Source organism: Thalia democratica, unplaced genomic scaffold (genome assembly GCF_965202585.1).
Source record: "Thalia democratica unplaced genomic scaffold, ktThaDemo2.hap1.1 HAP1_SCAFFOLD_224, whole genome shotgun sequence".
Taxonomy (NCBI): domain Eukaryota; kingdom Metazoa; phylum Chordata; class Thaliacea; order Salpida; family Salpidae; genus Thalia; species Thalia democratica.
This window is the reverse complement of record NW_028139343.1, coordinates 1-13,866: the sequence shown is the minus strand read 5'-3', so window position 1 is coordinate 13,866 and position 13,866 is coordinate 1. Positions and strand designations below refer to the sequence as shown.

The 13,866-nt window shown below is 25.6% G+C and overlaps 1 protein-coding gene across 1 annotated transcript; it reads right to left on the bottom strand.

The window, feature by feature from the left end:
- Positions 1-4,608: 4,608 nt before the first annotated feature.
- On the bottom strand, positions 4,609-7,832 carry LOC145845968 (microfibril-associated glycoprotein 4-like). The gene is made up of 9 exons (XM_082952934.1): positions 7,640-7,832; positions 7,200-7,283; positions 6,754-6,945; positions 6,284-6,417; positions 5,923-6,025; positions 5,389-5,485; positions 5,186-5,256; positions 4,962-5,033; positions 4,609-4,775 (listed from the first exon to the last, which is right to left on the bottom strand). Exons 1-9 carry the CDS (start codon positions 7,830-7,832, stop codon positions 4,609-4,611), a joined length of 1,113 nt encoding a protein of 370 aa, XP_082809060.1.
- Positions 7,833-13,866: the final 6,034 nt, after the last annotated feature.

Here is a 13,866-nt window from a genome sequence, read left to right as displayed (position 1 = left end):
ACAACTTTACAGTGTTTCTAAAAATATAAAAACATTGCTTGATGTCACTTCAAAGATGTTACACGGATTTCCATATTGGTTTTTGAGGACCGTCGGTTTGTTTTCTTATGTTGAGAGAAAGCAAAACCTTTTGGCTGATAGAGTCATTTGAAGCTGTGTTAGAATTGTATGAAAAGTTAATAGATTCTGGGAAGTTGTCGTTTTTTTTTGCAGATTTCACGTCTTAATGCCAGCTTCTTGAAATTGTGGCGGAATAAATTTTTCTGGTGCTGTTGGGCTGGATCCACGCTGCTTACTCCTCAGAAGACTCGTTGGTGTTCTGTGGCAGTTTTTAAAGTCCTTTTGACAGTTGGGATGCAGCTGAGACCTTTCGATTTAGAATATAGTCCTGGTGCAATAGATGCAAAACTTGTGAAATCAACTATATGTAAAATTTACAGTAATATATATAAAAATAAGTTTTTTTTTTAAATACTAACAGTAAATAGAAGTAAGATAGCTTATGATTTAAAAGTCTTAATCAATAACTATTCTTTATATTTTGATTTACAGTTAAAATTGTTTCTATACATGTGAGTTTTGGGTGTACTAGTTAAAGTTGATCTATTATGTTTGTATAAAAAATCATCTTAGGTGGTTCTTTAACTCTTCTAGCTTATTTTAACTTTAGAAAAATAAGTGCTAATAAATATTAATAACCGGTAAATCTGAACCATTTACAACATGTTTAAAATAATTAATTCCAAATTGCTCTACTATAAGATAATTTACTAAAGAATATAACTAAATTTATAAAGTATATAAAATTATAATACTATTATGTCTGCGTTAATCTTTTGTATGCTTTAAAAAGTATAATTTAAATAAAACCATAAAAAGTTTTGAAACAGCTTATATGGTAAGAACATTTTGTAAGCAATAGAAGAGCTTCTTCTATCAAAGATAAATGTTTTTGTACTATAATCATGTCTTTATATAAATAAACAAATGTTAAACAATTATAACTTTGTTGTAAAAAAAATGATCGAAAATGTATATTTACCTGTTTAACTTATTAAGTTATATTATTACATTTTTTATAGACTACTGTATTTACACTTATAAATGTAAATAAGTAGTTTTTATAAAGATTTTAAGTTTTAGTTTCACTTTTAAATGAAGTTTTTTTAATGAATTTTTTTAATAAACTTTACACTAGTTATAGATTGGTCATAGTCTAACTAAATAAATTACCCTTTAAAACTTAAACTTACAAATATCACACAGTTTTTGCAAAATAAGAACGAAAATTTATAAACATTGTATACAAATACTTAGAAGTTAAACTGGTTAATAATTGACAGAAACTAAATTTTAGTTTGCCTAGCGGTTTCAAATTTTCTTTCATACATTTAGATAAAACATGCATCTAATTCTAAACGATAGTTTTAAGTTATTTGTTCAAAGATATTTAAAAGTCTAAAGTGAAAACTTGATGCTTAAAAACATATTGGGTTTCAATTCAATATTATTAAAGTTTGTCAATAAGGGTCTAGAAAGATATATTCTATCATTTGCTGTTAATTACAAATTACGCTAAACTATATGTATCTAAAAGTTTTAACTTTTGTATGATTGCTTGAAAAAAGTTCTAAATTGAAAAAAAGTATGTATTTACAGTGTACGATGTATTCACACCAGTGAAAAGTATGCTGACTTAAAAAATGATGGAAAATCTGCAGCAATTTGTTTTTAATGACTGTGAGTGCATTCACCAATCTAGTAACCATTTTCAATAGCGGTTAGCCTTTAATTTTTGATAAACAAAAAAATGTTAAGTTGTTGACACGCAAAACAGTTTTGTATAAAAGAACAAGAAAATAATAGTTCAAGAAACTTTGTACCGCTTACGCGGTAATTGTCTCTTTTTTACTTTCTTCTTTTCTCAAGCGAGTATAAATTCAACAGTCTCAAGTAATAGAGAAGGCTTTTAGTTTCTACTGCATGGCAGCAGTGTGAAGTCAGTGCAGCTTTTCGCTGCACTCAAGTTTTAATGGTTTCAATCTTGTTGTTGTAATGGTTGATTTCGACTTTAGAACACTTTTTGAGTTTGGTTTAAACATTTAGTTTTTAGTTTCTTTTATTCGATTATTGTCGTCTTTTAAAAGAATTGATAATTTGGTTTATTAGTGTAATGTTGTGCAGTATTTTATCATCTTTTCGTTTCGCAAATTCATTGTAAATATAATCATTATCACAGATTCGAACTCAGTTTAAATTAGTATAAGTAACTGATTTATTAAACATTTAGTAAATAGTAAGTAGTTCATATTAGTTTATTTAAGTCAACTATAATTTAAGCGTTATCTTGGGGCATCTACTATACAAGTTAAAGCACACGTTGCGTTGTAAACCAGGCCAATAAAAGTGTATAAGTAGAAACCTTTTGTTGATAGCGACAACTTAATTTATGTTAATTTTTTTTTCAGATACTTTGAAGTAGTATTAAATTTTAATAGGTTAACAATATTCTTCTGTACTACACTACGTTCAGCAATAGTATAGTTTATCCAGCTTTAAACTGTACATATACTTTTCAAATGTTTTAAAATAGTCATCTCACTGACCGACAAATTGGGTCCGGACAGAACTTGATATTTTTTTTAAATTATCATCTGGCCGGAACCGCACCCAAATTTTTTTAATTAAGATCCAGTTTTAATTAGTTATCCTATAAAATTAAGTATTATTATTTATTGTGTTTTTAAAGTTATTTATTTTTAAATGTTTAATGCTTAAAACAGTGTGTGTTGTTATAAACTTGAGGTGTATATTTTAACTTTGTTATCTTTTACCGTTATTTGTAGACTTTTCTCTGGATCTAACTTACGTATGGGTGCACTTCGTCCTCAAAGTTTAATTTATGCACAAACTTTCAAATTTGGACAATTAGAATAATTTTTAAATGTTTAAAAGACCATGTATCAGAAAATTTTCTTCTTTAACAAAAAATTTTTTTTAACTTATCAATTAATTAATTAAGGGCTTTTTTCTTGCCAAATGTTTAATACTTTTAATTTATGGCTAGAATAATTACAAAATGTTGTAATTTTTTATTTTCTAAAAGATTTTAGTTTAATATTTTTTACATTTTTGTTTTAAAATCATAAACTTATCAATAAGACCTAAAAGTATTTTTTCAAACGCCTACTACTTTTTGAGTTAGCCCTTAATACCTATTTTCTAATAAATTTAATTTTCGGAAATTGACTTTTCATGTAAACCTTACTTATAAAGTAGTGTCCCGCAAAACTATTTTTAGATTAAATTTCGCTTTTTTTGTATAAAACGTTGCTATATTGAGTTCATCGACTACAGAAGCTGCCTAACCTTATTATAGAACAGGTGGAAAAAGTATTCTAAAACTGAATTTTAGGAATAAATAAAAAATTATTAAGATTTAGAATTCTAAATATTAAAAATAAAAAATTTGCAATGTAAAGAGGCAACAAAATTACTATAAATTAACCAATCAACATGCTTTTATTGATACAGCTATGGTTCGATATGCCAATAAAAGGCAATTAGAGAGTTTACTTTGTGTTTTTCTTCAAACATATTTGCATGAAAACAACGTGAGAGCACAAAACAATTTAAGTCTACAATAACTAATAAGTTCAATCAAATTTTTCAAAAGTATTGATACTGTGATGTTGTTTACGCCAAAGTTTATTTATGTTTTTTAAAGGAACGTTTTGTTATAAAATTAGTTATGTTTTTTCTTTAATATATAAAAATTTCTAATACTAATATTATGTTTCAAATACTTTAATTCTAAAATATTTCTGGATAACATATGCTAGTGATCTACTGAATCCACAAGTTTAGATTCAGCCTTATCCGGATATATATAACTTATTGAACCACAAAAAAAAACAGTTAAAAAGTTTGTTCTAAGGACCTGGTGTACCAAAAAACCTTTTAGTTATCGAGTCATACACCACATGCTTAAACAACTTATTACATTACTACATTCTTATTTGAAAACTATATTAGTACTATAATAGGCAATATCCGGCTGGACCCGGATCCAGACAGTGAATCCTGTAGATCACTAATTGAAATTTAAGCTTACATGCTACAACAAAAACTTTCGAGAAATAACAAAAGTTATTTAAAAAGAAATATTTGTTATACAAACATATATTTTCAAACTAAGCTATAGGTATAAAAACATGTTGTTGTAAGTACAGTTGCAGATACTGACACAAGACTTTTTGTTTTTGTTTAAACCTTTTTAACTAAAATATAATTGTTTAGAAATTACTTTATACATTCAAAACAAATTAAAACATTTTTTTTATTTTTTGCTACAATAAATTCATAAAGTCCACAATGACAAAACTACATACAATTTAGCGTTGTTTTTAAAGCTTTAATATGATATAAAAATATAAAACTAAAAATGAGTATTGAAAATAAGAGTTTTTTTTTAGTTTTAGTCTATACATGTTTAAAACTAAGAATAAAATTATTAAACATTGTTTTTTTCAAGTAAAAAGAAACAGTAAAACACCAACAGAAAAGGGAATATGGTAAACAGACTGAACAATTCACTGGTGCACACGTTTAGCTCTTCCTCTTTATTTTCATCCTCGTGGCGACGATGCACTCATAATTCCAATACAATTTGTATCCAACATCTCTGCGGCACGTGCTGTACCTGCCGTTCAGGTTCGAATTCGCGCATTCCGAGTGGTACCACCAGCCACCGCCTCCAGTGCGCGCGCAATTACCTGCAAAAAACACTTCTCTCGTTTTTCAGTTCTCTCAATTTTTTTTTCTCTCCCGTTTTTAAGTTTTCGTTTTTAATTTGTTCGTTTTTTCAAAATGCCGTCAACGATTTTGACGTTTCACTTTGAGAAAACAGTTCAATTGAAAACAGTGTTTCACCTTCGTTAAATTTAAAAACAAAAACGTACCGTGCGGCATATCGTCGTTGTCTTGATCGAGCGTTGTGAACTTCATTCCGTTGTGGGCTGCCAACCCGTCGTCTGTTTGATAATTTTTATTAACCGTTAACTTAGGTTATTTAAGATTTAGAAATATTATTAAAATACACACTGACGTAAGTGTATTTTGTGAAAACAAAAAACTTAACAACACATTTAAATGTTGAGTTAGTAAAAATTAAAAAAAGAATAACAGCGAGGATTTCCCTGGTACCCGCTCACATGCAAACTGTACTTTTCCTCTTCGCTATTGATGTAGAAATCACTGAAATTAATTTTAAGTTATAAGTTAAAACTATTTTCTAAAAAAAGTTCAAGTTTCAAATACGTATTTATCAACAACTAGCAATTTTAAAGTATCTTAATGTTAAAAATTTTGCTTTAAAAAGTCACTAACTCGTAGTGTACAGTAGTTCTCTCTCCATTAACAAAGCGCAATTCAACTCTCAGAACGTAGTTTCCATTCTTAACCAGTTTGTGTACATTTTCAAGCCCTGAATTAAACTTTTTAGTTTCAAATATGTTGCAACGTGCTTTTTTAAGCTTTGTTTGTAAAAAAAGAAGGTCAGAAAGTAACTGTACAAAATAAGGCCTTACCTTTTCTTTAGGTACAATAAATGGAAGATAAACATATAAACTTCATTATTTATTAGCATCTATGATTTATATTTGTGATATCCTAGTTATATACACCTTATACTTTTTTAAGCTTTAATTGTCCATAAACTTTGCTAGTTCATATAATTTCAGCTAATTATAATTTAAAGAACTTGTTTTCAAAGAAAGTTAGTTTAGTCTAAACACACTGTTATTAAAATACGTTTTTCTATTCAAGTAATAATAGTGTCATTTAACTATTATAAGCTGGTATAGTAAACATTATTACTTAGAAGTTAACTTAATTTAAATATTTTTATTTTCGAAAACTAACCGAGCCAATAATTACTTCTTGGGCGCATCACGCCAAAACCGTTCTTATACGCCCACCATTTTCTATTAAAGTTAAGTCTTCCATTCAGTCTTTGTTGTATTACCTTTGAAATAATCTTTTTTAGCAGCGTTAACGCTTATAAACTAAAAAAAAAATACGTAAGTTCATAGAAGTTTACATTTTTAGACGAAACGGTATTTTAAAATTAAATTTGTTTCTTTGTTCCGTCAAAATAAAAAGTACGAGCTTTAACAACAATAGTGCAATACAAAAAACAAGAAAGTTTGTTTTAAATTAAAAAATTTCGGAAAACTTCTAAAAACTTTAGTAAAAAAATATGAAGACTAGACAAAAAACTCACAATCCAGCCTGAGTTATCAGGTTCAAGATGACAAAAAACTTCAATCATTTCAATGAATTTCTCAAAAGGATATACGTCATACATACCGTCTCGTGCACTTGGATTTAGCTTTCTTATATCGCCACAGTCACGTGCTGAAAGTTGTTATTTTTTATTAACACCACTACGCATATTTTAAACTTACAATTAATACTAAAAGTAGTACAAAATATTTTGTTTTTATACCAGCTGAAATTAATATGGACTCAAACTGTTTTCCCAGATTAATAAGCATGAAAAATATTTCGATTTAAGGATTTTATTTGATCGATTTTTGTCATTTTTTTTAGTTACATAAAAGTTACTTATTTTTAAACTTTAAATTAGTTCTGATTTCATTTTTTCATTTGATAAAATACTAAATTTCTACTATCTAAACAGTTTTATATGCGGAAAAATACGAAATTTTAAAAGCTATGTAAAAATCTAACGTCTTATACAGGCGTTTTCCGCATTCGGAGGTTTTAACATTTTTCCGTTATAACAAAAAGGTTTTCTTTCTTCCAGCAAAAAGAATCCATGGCGGCATTTTACAAATTCATGGCCGTAAGGACTTAAACTGCCCACAGGCAGAATCAATTTTCCATTCGATACATTGATATCTTCTACAACACATGGTTTACCTAATAACCGAGTTTTTGTTATTGTTTGTTAATGAGAAATTGCTTTGTTTAAATTAAGTTATGGAAATTGAACAAGCTTTCAAAGTTTGTAATAGTCAAGACCTGTACATACTTATTAGTTTAAACGCATATTTTTGAGCAGATTTGTAAAAATACTTGAGATAAAACTTAGTGAACATAACAAAAAGTAAAAATTAAACCTCCTGTAAATGTATACGTAAGCTGTTTTAATTTTTCATGATCAGCTTTCAAACTTTCGTGGTTTTTCTCAAGTTCATTAAACTTTCCCTCCAAGTTTTGGGTGTAGTTGCTAAAAACACTTCCTATATCCAAATCAACTGTAAAACGTAGCTTGTTTATTTACTAAAGTTAAAAAAGAATAAAAATTTATCAGTAAATCGAGAACTGTAAGAAAATGTGTTGTCTAGTTTTAATTTGATTAATCTCTTTTTCTTTGATCTAGTACTTTTATTTACGCTTAAGCAAATAACCTGTAAAATATCTACATAATAAATTTTGTGATACGTATTTTGATCTCTTACAGTTTGTGAGAACTTTTTAAAATTACAAACAGTAATTGTTTATTTTTGAGAATATAAAACGATAAAAGGTTAAAGTTTAGTAATACCTGCTTAAAAGATAATTTTATTTATAAATTAAAAAAAGTTGCTTTAAGAAATGAGTAAAACTAAACCTTGCAGTCCATTATGAGCAAAGTCCACGGTGTTACCCCTATCTTGCAACTGAGCCAAGTTACCATGGGAACCGTTAGTAAAACTTTCCTCGTCACAGTTAACAGTGTACCGCAGTTGACATTGATTAGAAAAATGTTGGTTACATTTTGAATACGGTAGCAGAACAGAAATAAGTAAAATAATTAAGTACATTGTTTAAATGTCCTAAATTTTTATGCTATGTATGTTTTATAGTACAGAAATTTATATAAAACACATTCAAAAAACTATGAACAAAAAATTCTTTATTTACAACAGCTTTAAGAAAACTAATCTTTTTCCGTTTTTACATGCAATTTTGCTAAAAATTACAGTAAATAAGAGAAAATTGTAGAAACAGAAAGAAAATTTTTATTTAATTAGTAAAATTTATTTTAATTGATCAAAAGTAGTAAATGCAAAATAACCCGAAGTTAAAAACTTGTGAAAATCGAAGTGAAAATGTTTAAGAAAATAAATGTTCTGAAAAGTATTTACAAGTTTGATAATAAGATTAATTTACTAATAAGCTGTAACTTTGTTTAAAAGACTTAGTCTTTAGTTCACAACAAACTGTTAACTAGTATTAATAACGAGTAATTTTATACTTAAAAAAACATTTTAATTAGTTCTACTGTACTAAATATATTAAAGATTTTAGTAGATAATAACAACAATTTTAACATTAAGTGTTGTTCTTTATGCTAAATTATAAATACAAAATTTGATATAGTTTTCTTTTTTACGATTTCAAATAAAAGTTTTAATATTCTAGTAGTTTTCACTAACATGTTGTTATAAAGTTTTCAACAAAAATGTTTTTTATTTTTGTATAAGATATAAAATAAAAAGTTTTGCTTTTAATTCTAAAATACCACATAATCAAAAGAGAATCACAAATAGACTTTTATAACTACAACAAATGTGTCAAAATAATTTTTGTTTTTTTGATTTTTCTATCCTTTTATTTTTGTTTAGTTATTTATACGTACCCTAAACAGTTATAAATTTCAAGTAGTAATTACAAACACTAAAAAACTACTTTATTAACTGTTTAGTTTTACTTAAACTTATTTAGGCTAATTTTAGAAGTAAATTAATCATGTCAGGATTAAAAAACGCATTAAACGAATAGTTGAAATTTAATTTTTGGATCAAGTAAGCAAAGAAGTTTTTTAATCCAAAAGTAAATTTTGAAAACAGTAAATTCTAGTTTTTTAAAGTTTACAATCCAAATTACGATTATTTATGTTATTATTACTTATTGTTTCTAGATTATTTTTATTTTTGTCTGTAAATAATCTATTTAATTCTTTTTTGGTCATGTAAACTTTTTTAAACAAAAATACGGTCTACAATTATAATGTTATGTTTTAGAAGTATATAATTAATTATATCCTTTTTTAACTAACCTTACATACAATTTAGCCATTTTAAAAATTTACTTGGGTAACTTTTGTAACTGAAAATTACATTTTAAAAAACAATTAGTGTTATTCTATACTCTTTATTTTAAAGTACATATACCTTTAATACTAAACAAAGTCTGAAAAGTATTAACAAAAAAGTTTTTAGGCAAAACGTTTATTTAAATTTAATAGTAAAGTTATTGTAATATAAATTTACGTATAAACCAAAAAAAATTTGTTACAAAAAAATGTTTCAAAAAAAAAAAAGGTTTTAGGATTTTAGGTTTAGATATTTTTATATAATTTATTTTTTACTTCTTAAGGTTTTGTTCGTTACATGCTTATAAAAGAAAGACTAAAATAATATAGTTTCAGAAAAAAGTACTTCAATCTCTCATAGAGTTTAGCAAACTGCGGTTAGCGAAAGGAAATTTTAAAACTTACTTCAGGTATTCTGATGTTTGAAATATACAGTAAAATAAAACGCGCTTTGTAGCAATTTAAGTAATGTTTAAAACTTAGACTGGATATTTCGGGGTCTGTTATGAAGAGTTGAAAGTTAAACTTTAATTAGGGCCTTCGGATATTTAAATTTACAAATGTAGCCTACTACTATAATAATGGCTTATAACATCGAGTGTGGAAAATTTAAGTTAAAAAACAATCAAAGTTTTTAAGCTTCAGTTCTCAATTGGCATAAAAACTATTATCATTTTGCTAATTTTAGTAAAGACAGGCATTGTAATGGAGTTTTAAAAGTAACTAAGAAACTTACGTGGATAGTTAATTTGATTTTAACTTTTCTAAACATAAACCTAGTCAGCAATTTAATGTTTTATATTTTAACAAAAGTATGGGATGAGTTTTTTAAGTTTATTATGCATACTTTTTAAACTGAAGGTAGTAAGATATGTACAATGTAGATTTATTATAATAAAAGTAGTAAAACAATAGCTAATAAAAAACTGTTTGATTAGTTATAGTTTAGAAACCGTTGGATGGAACAAGTTTAAACCAAACTATTTTTGTTTTCTTAATTGAAATTAAACACTTTTTCATATGCTGAATTTAATTTAGTGTTCTTAAATGCTGTAGTTTTTATTTTTAAGAAAATTCATACCCACAGTTTCACATTTGTTGGTAGCTTTTTGTAAAACAAAACACATTTTTTACAAAACTTTGTCTATGGGCAGCTGTATTCTTGCAAATAGTTAGTAAAATTAGTGTAATTTTTTTTTATGTTTATTATATAAAACAATTTCAAAATTACAAAACGAGGAACATCGTTTAATTTTAATAATTTTGGTTTTAATATTCTCCAATTATAAGAGTTTAAAGTTCATTGATTACAAAAAAAAGGAAGTACTCAAAAAATATTGACTTTAGGACTTGGAGTTTACAAAAAGATCTATAACTAAATTGGCCTAGTCATCGCGTCAAACAATACCACACTTTTAATTATAAAATTTAAGCTTTAATTATTTAGTCTTAAATTTAAGCTATAATAAAGCTAAAACGGAACAAACATTTTAAATAGTTGAATCATTTACACTAAAGAAAAGCTCGATAAAAAAAAAGCTAGTGCGAAAAATAATTAAGTAAAAACTTATACGAGTAAAACAGTCCGAACTAAAAATTAATCAACAAATAGAAACTCAGACATGTTAAGTTGTTAACTTTTAATAAGACTAGAATTGCAATCGTTAATCCTTTTGATTAACAAAATTCTCTTGAAAGTGAAACTTAAAGTTATATAAAAACATACTCTGTTGAGATGTTTAGTGTTGAGCTTGAGACCAGAGATGCTAAATCGCAGAGCACAAAATCCCCGCAGTAGAATAAAAAATAAAAAGCATGGCAATAGAATTAAAATTTCTTATGAAAGCAAAAGCTGTATTTTACAAGTTGAGAACATAAAAGTTTCATATATTCAATTACACCAACATATTTAAAAGCATATTGTTTTTATAAGTATGAATGCCTTAAATGTAAGTTTATGTTTTTTATTTTCATAAGGTTAATTTTATTCACTTTATTGTTAATTTAATCATAACTACCTATTAACCTTGTAGTAGTAGGTAAAGTTTGGTTAGAAAAATTAAAGAAAAGCATCTTCCACTTATTTAAATGGTTAATAAACTAAAAACATTGTAGCTTTGGAACTAATCGATGTTAAATTAATTTATTATTTGATTTTTTTTCCAAAAATTAGATACAATAGACAAATTATTTTTTCTTATATCTTACTTTTATCAAATTATTTGAATTTTTAAACTTAAAAATAAAGTTTGGTTATTATAATTTTTTAAGATTCATTATAAATTATTTTATTAAGACATAGGTTTCACTTAAAAGTAATTTGAATATAATTTATTATTTTTGTTTACAAACTTGAAACTACTATTTGCTTAGATTAAATCTATTTAAAATTTTTAATGTGACAAATTTGTTGAGTCTTTTTTTATTATAATTAGGTAGTTTATCTAAAAAAAATATTATACTTGAAAGTTTTAGTTTACAACTCAAGGTTTTTAAAACTAGTTTTGTAAACTAAGCAGAGTTGAAACAAGGTCAGGAAAAGTCAAAAAACTCAGGTAAAGCAGAAAAAAAAGATAAATAACAAGAATAGTAAGGTTTTTTTTTTAAACAGTCAGGAAGTTTGACTAAATATTAAAAAATACCAGATTTTGTCAGTTTAAATTCCTTATATTCAAAAACAAGTCTTTGAATGGTAAAAAATTAATTTAAATTCTTCAAAGTGTGATTAAAATTGAAAAAATTTCCAAGAATTTTACAAAATTACTTAATGCCTTCATCTGGTAAAATTAAATGAATATCCTTTATAAAACTGCAAAATGTTTCTATTAAAATTTTTTAAACTATCCTACTAGAACAAACAGTTTTTGTAAGCAGTTTGATAATCTGTAGCATTTTTTAGTAAAACAATGATAATACACATAAGTTTGTTTATCTAGCATATGTTAGAATTGAATTGTTTTTTGTTTAAGTAAATAAATAATTTCATTCTAATTAAACACTAGGTTTAGTGTTTTGGGTAATAAGTTTATGTTTATAATTTACCTCATTATAATTTTTTCAAAATTGTTTAAATTTTTAAAATAAATTATAAAAGAGGTGAACTTCATGGTTAAGTTTAATTATTTATAGTTTATTGTAGAATAGTTGTTTTTTAAATATTTTTTACATAAATAAGGGTAAAATATTTACTACTAATTTTATAAATATTGATAAACTGAAATATAAAATTGAAGGCTTTATTAATTCCAAGTGTTTGAATATGTATTATATTATTTGTTTAAATTGATAATTTGATTTAGAAAAGTCAGGAAAATTGTAATAAAAAGTCAGGAAATTGTTTAAAGAGTTGATAATAACTATAGGGTTGCTATTTTACCTAGAAATTAAAAATTCTGTACTTTGACAATTAAGGCAATTAAAACCTTAGCAAAGCTGAAATTAGATATAATTTAAAAAAAACCTACATTTTTTAACAATAAACCTAAAAAACCTGAAATTCTTAACAAGTTTACATAGTTCGGTATAAAATTTAACTTGATTCAAAAATATTTCATATAAATAAGTTTTTTTTTATCAACAAAAAAAACTTTTTTTCATAAATCGCATTTCAATAAACTTAAGTATTTTTCAATGGCTTATGCTATCAGGGTTGCCACTTTACCTGGAAATCTGTTTTTACCTGGAAACCTGATACTTAACAACTAAGGCAAAAAAACCTGGAATTTGAGAAATTTTTAACCAAAGACTTAGAAAAACATTCAGTTTTTAACAATTTCAGCAGGTTAAGTAGTACAATTTTAACTTGACACAAAAAAACTATCATATAAATAAGATTTCAATTAAAATTTTTTAGTTATAATACACATTTTAATTAACTTTATAGTACATATACAATGTTTTTTTATTATTTAACACAGTTTTTTATATTAGACATAACTTTAAGCTGAAGATAAACCAAAGTACATGTAATTTTAAAAGCCTTGTAGAGATTTGAAAAACAGGAAAAATTTATAAACATGAGTGGCAACCTTGTACTATTCCAAACAGTTTGTTACAATAAATTTAACTTTAAACTAAAGCTAGACTCTAAAATGTGTATTTTTGAAGATTTTTTGAAATCATGTAAAAAATTTAAATAAAAATCAGGTGGCTATTCTCAGGGTTGCCACATAGTCAGAAAAATTCAGGAAATCAGGAAAAACTAAGAAAAATGACAAAAGTCAGGAAAATTCAGGTCAAAATGGGGGTTTTTGAAAAAATTCAGGAAAAATTCAGGAAAAAAATTTATAAAAACCTCAGATATTGTCAGTTCAAATTTATTTATTTCCTTTTATTTCAAAGCCTTCGATTAGTGAAAAATTAATTAAAAATTGCAAAATGTTCCTTAAGTTTTACAAAATTACTTAATTTTCAATGCCTTTTTTAGTAAAATTATAGTAAAAAGTCAGAAAAATCTTGAAAAAGTCAGGAAAACTTTAGTAAAATGTCAGGAAAAAGTCAGCAAAAGTCAGGAAAAATTTCTCAGCTTGACTTGTGGCAACCATGCTATTCTGTAGTAGTTAAGGTAAGTCTCTAATGGTTTTTTTTTCTTGGATTTACAAATAGTTATTAAGTTACACACTAAACACATTACTTTAGCAGTTACATTTTCGTAGGTAACAACCGTTGAAATTATTTTAGATGAAATTCCAGACCAAGAAGATTTACCAACTTTAGATTTTCCACCACCTAAAAAGATGAGGTACCAGAAATCTTGGGAA

Excerpts from the sequence above, each read along its gene's own strand:
- LOC145845968 (XM_082952934.1), bottom strand. The coding sequence starts at position 7,832 with ATGTACTTAATTATTTTACTTATTTCTGTTCTGCTACCGTATTCAAAA. Across the intron at positions 7,284-7,639 it reads TGCTCATAATGGACTGCAAG|TTGATTTGGATATAGGAAGT; the intron begins GTTTAGTTTTAC and ends TACGTTTTACAG. Across the intron at positions 4,776-4,961 it reads CAACGACGATATGCCGCACG|GTAATTGCGCGCGCACTGGA; the intron begins GTACGTTTTTGT and ends TGTTTTTTGCAG.